This window comes from Pygoscelis adeliae, unplaced genomic scaffold (assembly GCF_000699105.1).
Source record: "Pygoscelis adeliae isolate BGI_AS28 unplaced genomic scaffold, ASM69910v1 Scaffold145, whole genome shotgun sequence".
Classification (NCBI taxonomy): Eukaryota; Metazoa; Chordata; class Aves; order Sphenisciformes; family Spheniscidae; genus Pygoscelis; species Pygoscelis adeliae.
This window is the reverse complement of record NW_008824866.1, coordinates 3,777,503-3,787,742: the sequence shown is the minus strand read 5'-3', so window position 1 is coordinate 3,787,742 and position 10,240 is coordinate 3,777,503. Positions and strand designations below refer to the sequence as shown.

General features: G+C 37.4%; 1 protein-coding gene across 1 annotated transcript in view; it reads left to right on the top strand.

The window, feature by feature from the left end:
• The first annotated feature begins 246 nt into the window (after positions 1-246).
• Positions 247-10,240, top strand: part of SLC26A7 (solute carrier family 26 (anion exchanger), member 7) — a 75,715-nt gene continuing 65,721 nt past the window's right edge. Inside the window, exon 1 of the mRNA XM_009324428.1 lies at positions 247-436. Coding sequence (XP_009322703.1) covers positions 247-436 — 190 coding nt within the window. The remainder of the gene's footprint in view (positions 437-10,240) is intronic.

Here is a 10,240-nt window from a genome sequence, read left to right as displayed (position 1 = left end):
TTGCTATAAACGGTTCTTGCATTTCATGTAGCTGTTTATACGATTGAAGCATTTAATAAGTGTTTTTATTGAGTATAGCTAGAGAGCAGCTGCAGAAATCTTAAGTGCTTCTGTTTTTGGTTTTTTTCCCTCTGTAGTTTTGGAACTGCAAAATCTCAGAAGAAAACTGGAGATTGACACAGATCAGGGTGATTCCTCAACTGTGCGCTCTTCTGAAAGAGGAACTGCTTTTGGGGGGTGGGAATGATGACAGGAGCAAAAAGGAAAAGAAGTGCAGTCTGGAGGAAGATCCAGGCTGTTCGCTTTGAAGATATCAAAGTCTGGTGTATGAGAAGGCTGCCCATCTTCAAATGGGTGCCTGTCTACAATTGGAAGGAAAATTTGATTCCTGATACGGTTTCCGGGATGATGCTAGCTATCCAACAGGTGACTCAAGGTACAGTTAACTCATTTCAGATTCATATTTTGAAATCTGGTCATGCTGAATTAATCTGGTCTTCTTTTTCTTTTTCTTTTTTTTTTCTTTCTTGTTTAATATTATCGTAAAGCTTTGGTTAAAACAAAGACATGCTTATATATCTAATGCTGATTTAATCTAAATAAAAATATAAGGAAAAAATGTATAGTCTTAACTCTTATGTGTATATAGTGGATGTGCAAATAGAACTGCCTTCTGTTATTGTAGCTAATTTTTGTAAGCTGGAACTTTACTATATATCCCATTCCTTTGACAATTTTTCGAAGACTTAATATAGAAGATAAAAGAGCAGTAACTCTATTCACACAGCATATGGCTATATACAACGTTTTATCAGTTAAATGACCACTTTTTTCCCTATTTCATAAGGAAAAATATGTCTACATGATAATTGCATTGTAAGAGATGTTGTCCTGGAAGAAACATTGGCATTATACTATTACCTGTGGAAGCCCAGAGCACAGCAGGAAATAATTAACAACTTTTTGTGCATGAAGGGTGCTCCTGCCAGAGACATTACCCACAGAGAAGATCTGCCTGCATCTGTGGCTTGCGTGCTTCAGCTTCTGTGTTGATTTAATGCTGTATTACATTACCTACCACATCTCTTTTCAAGCAGTAATACAAGGTAGGGGTGGAGCTAGACTCCATTTGGCAGCTTTAAAAAAAAAAAAGGAAAAAAAAAAGGAAAAACTCCCCAAAACAGCCTGCACGATGACCTGCAGCAACCTAAAGTCCCAGTAATCTGGGTGTGTAAAGTGACAGCTACTGGGAAATAAATGCTTTTGTCAGTTTTTGATGTGTCTTTGACAATGTCACCTTCTTTTGGCAATATTTTATATTTGTCTCAGGCAAATCACAGCTTCTTATCTGCCTCAGATGGACTTTAACCCCTTCCCTTATGTAAACTATATATATTATTTCTTAACAATTTCCCATATTAGCTATGCTTAACTATCATTCATGTTGTTAAATTATAAGCACTCCTTTAACTGAATTATGCTGGAGCTGGAAACAACTGATTTGTGTAAGTATTTGTGCTTTTAAAGTAATTAAGAACATCTGCATTGGCGTGATTTAACTTTAAGAACCTTAATACCATAACACTGCAAAGTATATAATTTCACTGGTATGTGCGTATACAACAATTGTAATTAAAATGCTACTAATAACAGTATGTTGGAATTAATCAAAAATATTAAGTTAAACAGCAGTTCTGCACTGCTGGTAATTTTAGCCAGGATTTTCTTGTTTGAGTCTCGTACCAAGAAGTAATGTAATGTAACAGACAAATTTAAGAATATCCAGTGAAGACAGAAAATATTGGTTTTGTTTTCCTACATTATTTTTAAGTACTCTAGAAATAATTTTATCCTTATTTTATGCTGTTTAAAAACAAATACATCGAGACTCTTCCCCCCTGCTGACCTGTTTTTCCTTTCTCTCTCCTCACTGTTTCTTAAGATTTCAGAATGATTTTAGGGGATGTAAAAGGAGGAGAATTAGATACCAAAGAATTTTATCATGTTTGTGGTGCTTTAACTTGAACACCACATAGTTATCTAGATCCTGCTTGCATTAGCTCTTTTCCTAGTGTCAGAAGCCTTCTAGTTACCAGGACTATCCTTTAATGCTTTCACAGAGAGGGTTATGCAAGAAAATAAAAAGTCCTATTTGTTATATAGCACAAAAGGAAAAGACCCCAAATTTTGAGAGGTCTTATTGGGTCTGTTTCCTTCCACCCACAAAATAAAACAAGAAGTTTTGTAACGAAATGAAAGGCAGAAATTCTAACAATGGTAGGAAAAAACTAGTAACCAATGACAACTGACATGCAGAGCACAGTGTCATTTGGTGTTGCAGCAACATGTTTAAGTAAATTCAAGTATATGGAAATAAACTTGAGTTATGGAAGTATATGGAAAAATCTACAGTTGTATTCGTACACAACAGTTTTCTACTCCAGGGTAGAGAGCAGTTCAGTAGCTTGAGAATAATTAAGAAATACCTTCCTACTGAGCTGTGTTTTTTACAATTTCCTACTGTGGGATTTCTTACTCATCTGGCATTGGCCGTGTTCAGACTATTCAGGTTGGCCACTGCTCTGATCTGGTGTAATGTGTCTGTGTTCCAACTTCTAATCTAAGTTTTAGATGATGTAGCTGGCTTCCCTTTGTAAAAGAAGGAAGGAAAGAGGAAAGTCACTGTCTTTAGTGTGTCGTAGTGAATGCAATAAAGATAATACTCATAACTGCTCCTCACAGAATTTTCAGAAACTGTTTCTGGAGAATTCCTATGCAGTAGCAGTTTTTGGTGTCTGCCTTACAAGTGAGAAAAACAAAAGAGCAAATTAATAGAAATATCAGCAATCAATGTATGTAGATAATGTTTGCTCCGAAAAAGTCTTTTATAAAGGTATAGGATAGTTCAGAATAGTTGTTCTTATGCTATCTTTTAATTTGGATAAAGTTTTAAAGAGCTACTAGCATTCATCTTCTGGTTTTCAGGATCAAAATTATTAGTTTCTGAATGTGACTGTTGTGGTTTAACCTCAGCCGGCAACTAAGCACCACGCAGCTGCTCGCTCACTCCCCCCCAGTGGAATGGGGGAGAGAATCAGAAGGGTAGAAGTGAGAAAACTCGTGGGTTGAGATAAAGACAGTTTAACAGGCAAAGCAAAAGCTGCGCACGCAAGCAAAGCAAAACAAGGAATTCATTCACTCCTTCCCATCGGCAGGCAGGGGGTCAGCCATCTCCAGGAAAGCAGGGCTCCATCACGCGTAACGGTTACTTGGGAAGACAAACGCCATCACTCTGAATGTCCCCCCCTTCCTTCTTCTTCCCCCAGCTTTATATGCTGAGCATGACGTCACATGGTATGGAATGTCCCTTTGGCCAGTTGGGGTCAGCTGTCCTGGCTGTGCCCCCTCCCAGCTTCTCGTGCATCTCCAGTCTTCTCAGTTGGTAGAGCATGGGAAGCTGAAAAGTCCTTGACTAGTGTAAGCACTACCTAGCAACAACTAAAACATCAGTGTGTTATCAACTTTGTTCTTGTCCTAAATCCAAACCACAGCACTGTACCAGCTACTAAGAAGGAAATTAACTCTATCCCTGCTGAAACCAGGACAGTGACTTAAGCCTTCAAACTCCTGTAAGATACCTTCAAGTCAGCTACTTTAAAATTGAAATACTTGAGCTCATGTATCAGTTTAGGTTTAAATGTCTTCTGTCATGACACACATAAAATAGGAACTATGTCCTATGGTGACAGAGTCTAGGAATGGTGTACAAGAAAGGCATGCTACCTGAGTATTTAATTGTCTTTACTTCCATGCACAGTGTGGAAGAAATGGACCTTTAGAAGGTAAGGTGTTACCTTGCCTAACACTGAGCTAAGGTAAAACCATATGCCTCTGTGCCTAAGGTGTTATCCTTACTCTCTCACAATGTTATCCAATAAAGAATATAATAATTTTCAAAGAATCCGTAAGAAATTACATAATTATTTCTGCAGAGAGTGAATCTTCTGATGCTACTTCTCAAATGCTTTTGAAACCTGTTTAAAACATGCCCAAATCATATTTGACCATTCAGAGGGAATCCATTGATCAATAGCATTCAGTACAACGAATGGATCCAGTACTGGGGTGGGGGAGAGGAGGCCGAGGAGTGTAGGGAGATGGGAAGGAAAGGCATGGGATTATCATGATGTGCTGCTTGGCATTTGTGATGAAAGTGTTATCGCTGAAACCAAGCAGTCATTCTCCAAGTGTTCCTATAGTTGTTTCATTGTCAGCTAAAATTACCAAGTTAATCTTAATTCATGAGTCCCAAAATTCACTGCTGAACTCTTCTGTCCTATTTACCTATTGAGAAAATACTTGTAAGGTCTCTGTGTATGTTGTCTAATTTTAAGAGTCCTTTAGCTAATTCCCCAGAAGATGGAGAAAGAAGTGTCAAAGATAATTGTTTCTACAAATTTTATGAAAATGGCAGGCGGAAACAGACCCTACAAGTTCTAAAAAGTGGTAATAGAAACTCATACCTTGTTAGGCCTTAGATAATCTGTGTAGCAAAAAAACCCCAACAAAAAACAAAAACAACAACAACAACAAAACCCCTTTCAAATGCATCAATTGCTGGAAATATTCAGTTGGAGCTTCCACTGTCTCAGACTGCAAAGTCAGTCAGCCACGAGCCAAAACCAGTAAAAGCAACTAGGCTTCATTAGTTCCAGCTATCATTTAATATTAGTTCCAACTACCATTTAATAATACAGAGCTCAACACCTTATTTTTCAGACATAAAATCCTTATTATTACTCTGATACCTAAGGTTGAAAAATAACCTTTGAATCTAAAATGAACTTTGTCATCCAGTCTTGAAGTTTGCTATACACTTTCACAGACAGTTAAGAAATTTGAGCTTTCGTATTTTGGTAATCACTACCTAATTCATCTGTGTTTCTCAAAAATATGTTATTGATAGAAAAGAGCAAAATGTCTCTAAGTTAACAAATAAATCCTTAATTTGCTTCTTGGACTAGCACTTCATTGCTCTCTTTCCTTTCCCTTTAAATCTTATTAATACCCCATCAACAGTCATCATACGAAGATTTTTCTTTCCGTTTCATTCTGTGTTCCTCACCCATACACACAAATTCAATTGCTAGGTCCATGTAGATGTCTCATAAGTGCCTAACCTGTTTTTTTTTTTTCTCTCCAAATTGAAATTGTGCTAATAAAACAAAGGTTCTGCAGCGTAGGTATCTAGTTCTCAGCAAGCTGCTCTTGCGTTCCTTACTAGTCAATGGAGATCTAGTTGATAAGAGTTAGTGAAATTTACATGTTCAATCTGCTTGTGGGAGGTGGTGAATGACTGCCTTTACATCACTTTTTTTTTTTCTTTTTCTTTCATTCACTTATTAAACTGTCTTGACCCACGAGTTTTTTCATTTTTGTTTTTCTGATTCTCTCCCCCATCCTTTGGGGAGTGGCTGGGTGGGTGCTCTGGCCAAGATCAACCAACCACAGGCATGATTCATCTGACTAAATCTAATAATCTACTTTGTTAAGGTTGATTTGATTATATTGGTAAGATTTCCACTGAGTGTAACAGGGGACTGGCTCAGGTGTAGAGACTGATGATGTAGACACCAAAATTTAAGTGAGATGGGTCTCAGCCATTATATCTGTGGTATTGTGGATAATAAACAGTTCACGTTCAACATGGTTAAAGGCAGGTCTTCCTGTTTTCTTTCCTGTAAATCATCCATTGACCTGTCACAATAACACCAGAATCCTTTTTGTGACTTTTTCATGTGACCTGGACACCACCTACTTGTACGAGAAGCATACTTTGGTCAAGCTGTGTCTGAATTTTTCTCGGTTTCCTTGCATGATAATATTAAGATGCATTATGATGCAGTCTTTCTGTGTAGCTAAATCTCATAAAGCTGTCATCATGCTTTTTTCTGTAGCCTTCTGAACATGTGCTATAGCCCTTTCATAGCTCTTCAGAATGCAGCTGCTTAGCTCATTTTCACAGTCTGTGGTAACTTTTTATTGCACCAAGCAAATTATTCATCTTTACTTTCAAGGCCTTTCATAGGTGATCTTTCCTGGCATCATTTACTCATTACCAAGCTGTTGATCCATCTCTCATTAATCCATTTTGCTAGCCTTCTTCATCCAATCTTGTCTTTTCAAACAAAGATCTTTGTGCCTTCTCTCAGGATTTAAATTACGCAATGTATGTTGGATGGTACATCACTACTCAGTATTCGCTTTTGGATTGTTATTTAGAATGTGTTTCTTTGTGGTGGTGGGGTTTTTTTCTTTTTTTTCTTTTTTTTTTTTTTTCCCCCCTGGGCAGAACTATGCATACTGTCCACAAAGACTGGCATCTAGAAGCCATGTAGGTAATGCTGCAACCCATCAGTAAGCTTCTCTGACTGTCACGGACTGTAAAAAAAGTAAGTCTGAGTTTGCCTGAAAAAGTCTATACAAATATACCCTCTGTTGTGCAGCTGAGTTCATCGCCAGAGAAATTATCCCCAAAGTTAGTCTGCTTGAATATGTATATTAGTGTACATAATTTATCTATGTACGTCAGTTCTCTATATAGTTAGGGGACACAAATGTATCTGAAGTATTTTGGTTAAGACATTACATAATGTGAAAATTAAGTGCTCTGCTTAACACCTGAAGTTGCCTTACTCTTTCTGGATGTAAATTCCTAATGTAGGTACCTAACTTCAGACAGTGTCAACCCTTCCCCCAAGCTTCTTCCAAGATCTCGCTTGAGGTTTTGATAGTTATATTCCTCTTCTGCAAGCCATGAATGACCAGAGAGACTCCTGCTTAGACAAATACATGACTTAATTTCTGTTTTATCATTCACTGGGTGGTGATAATACTTGCACCCTGCACTTTTCACTATAGCACCTTGGAGCTCTTTACACTGTCCAGTAATAGAAAAGTATATGGGGAAGGAAATTAGAAACACAAAAGTGCTTTTGCTTGAAACACAAAAGTGACTCATGCAATACTGTATTGACAATGGTGCAAAGAATACAGGTTTCAATTGTTTGCTACTAGTATGAATGTCCAACATCACAACTGAGTTAGACCCTTCCAAAAAAACCCAAACCCACAAATGCCTTTTCAGCCTTAGAAAAAAAGAGGAAAAAACAAAGACATGGCACTTTCTGCTTAAGTATTTGCTCTAAACTGAAGCCTCAGTACAAAATTAGTACTTTGTCTCAGTTTTCCTGAAGGATCATGACTTTGCCCATGTGGGAAATGGTCAAGTGCATGGATATGTAACTGAGATTAAACACAGAAAATGAAACACGCTCAGATCAAGGGCTGAGATGGGCAATTGTCACCTCAGAATTGTGAAAGAATAGTTAAGTGACATTGCAGATCTAGTAACAAGTACCTTTGATTCTGTCAAATTTGGAATTATATTCTATGATTGGGTCATAGTGAGTATAGTGTTGTATCCAAGTTACAAGTCTGCATTGCAGATGAGGGACTGGACCAGATGCAAGCAATAAGGGTGTATTTCCCTTTAATGATAATAAAATAATATTTGCATGTATAGCAATAAAGGAAACCAGAGTGATTTTTTCTGCTACCCAATTCTGAAGCAAGGTTAAGATTTGGGTTTTGCTTCAGATTTATATATGCATTATAAAGACAACTCTGTTGATGCTCTCAGTTAGGGGTAGTTTTAATGATCTGCTGGAAAATAATTAGCCTATTTAAAAAAAATGGGTTGTTAGGTGGGTTAGGAGCTGCAAAGAAGCTGATGACCACAGGTAGTGCTGACTGTTGATCCATTATCTGAAAAATAATGTGTAATTTTGGTTGCCTCTGTTCATGGAAGATGGTTTCAAACTTCAGTAGGAGAAGAAAAGCCTAAGAGAAGGATCAGAAAAACAAAGATTGTATTTGGGAGAAGACTTAAATGGCTTGGACAGGTTAATTAAAAGCTGAGAAGGTTTTTCCTTATCAGCGAAGGCATTTGAAGTAAAAGACAGTTGCAGCACATGAACAAATGAGTATAAAGTAGCATGAATGTGTTTAGACTTGAAATTGAAAGTAGTTCTAAAAATATTCCATTAAAATATTGGGATAAAAAGATGTATGTCCTTATCACATAATTGCATTCATAGATGTAGTAAATTACATGTTCGCCTGTCGTAAGAGGGAACAGAACACAGGGCACAAGGGGGTTCCTTCACAAGTTTATGTCTCCTTTCAATATCTGCTGCTGCTCAAAAAAACTGGGAAGTTTTGAACTGAGGTGTATCTATTAATAACTTAAGACAAATATGTGTTTTTTTCCAAACTAAAATACTGTCACTGTATTTCTGGATTCAGTCTTTATCTTACTAAGTTCCTGGTATTTGGCTGGATTCATAAACATTATGCTATTTGTTTTGAAATAAACATCTGTCCATGTGCTATACTGCATATACTCAAAAGTTGCCCATGTGCAAGCAGGAGGGTATAAGCTTTGGACTTTCAAATTTATCAGATTTGGGACTATGGCAGTGTCTGTAATTTTTTTTTTTTAAATGTATTTTTTGTAGTCAGCTAGCACATGGATATACTTCATGTAGAATTTATGTGTAGTCTTATACATTTGCTGCCTTTCCTATGACTTATCATGAGCAAGAAATGCTTTGGCTCAAGTGGGTTATGGTGGGCTGTTTTTTGGGGGGTGGAGGGCCCTTGAGACATATTTCCTCTAAAAGTGAAATATGTAGATGGCATCTGATGAAATCAGTATTGTTATTCCTGCCAACTTCTTTTTTCATTCTGGAAGCCCAATAATAACTCACTGAGGATTGCTGTGTTTTGTATGTTTTAATTAAAGTTAATTTAATCTCGAGCTGGATTTATTGCTGAACAACTAATTCCTTAACACTGGCTGGAGACCTTGCCATTAAAAAAAAATGAACTATATTGCCTTCATGCATTCCAGAACTGGTGCCCAGTGTTTTGGAAGGCATGATGCCAAAAACCTATATTATTTTTTTTTTTAGCTTTTCATGGAGGAACCCCAGCTGTGTCTTCTCAAGGGTGATGGTTACCGGATTTTTTTTTCAGGCTCTGACCATAAATGTAGACATAAATATACTCTGAGCAGACTAACTGGAGCTAGTCATTTTATTAAGAGCTAGAGCTGTCTTGTAAATATACATCTGGCATACAAATAGCATGTGTAGATGAAATTGAATAAGCACATTTGGAAACAGAGCCAGAAAAATCTCTGAGAATGCATTGGAGAATCCATGTAGTTCATAAATGATTTGTGGAAGAGAATGTCCAGCTGAACTCTGTTATAGTTCTCCCATACAAAGAATAATGATGTAAGCTGATCATGAAATGTAACATGTTAGTAAGTAAATGTAGGGCAATGTTTCATATTTATACAACCTTCCAACAGAGGAGAAAGGCACTGATACTGCTGTGCATGCAATATTTCATTTCTAATGTCTATTAAAATTCTTCCCAGTTACACACGTGCTAATACAGACCTGTCTGACAGACTACTAGAAATGTGAATTCATCTTCTGAATGACTTCTGAATCCTTTGGAGCCCAATGTCCAGGTACACTTGTCTTAGTATGACCTGAAAAGCTGTGCAGATGTCCAACCCATCCTTGCACCTGCAGGGTGCCTGAGCACCATGGACAGAGACTGACAAACCCAGGAAATGTTGATTCCCTGAAGGAAGAAGAAGAAATTACTTCACCTATAATCTTCCAGGTCAGAGAGATCAGGAAAACTCTTAGTGCTGAGATCCTTGGCTAGCAATTTGTCAAAATGGATGGCCTTTTCATGGATTTCAAAAATTCCAGTTCATCATGATTAAGGCCTGCCATCAGTCATGATTGGTCTTTGCTTCTCCACAGCGTTGATGCTTCTCAAAGGACTACCTCATAGCTACCTGCTTGCCAGAAACTTCTTATGGGTTTCATTCTCTGTTTATTCTTACTGAGATGCAGAGGAATTTCCCTATAATCCACTTTCAAAATGCCTTTTTAATTTTATTTTGGAGATGGCCAGATTATTCAGGTATTATGGCTGACCAGTTGTCCTGGTTTCGGCAGGGATAGAGTTAATTTCCTTCCTAGTAGCTGGTACAGTGCTGTGGTTTGGATTTAGCATGAGAATAATGTTGATAACACACCGATGTTTTAGTTGTTGCTAGGTAATGCTTACACTAGTCAAGGACTTTTCAGCT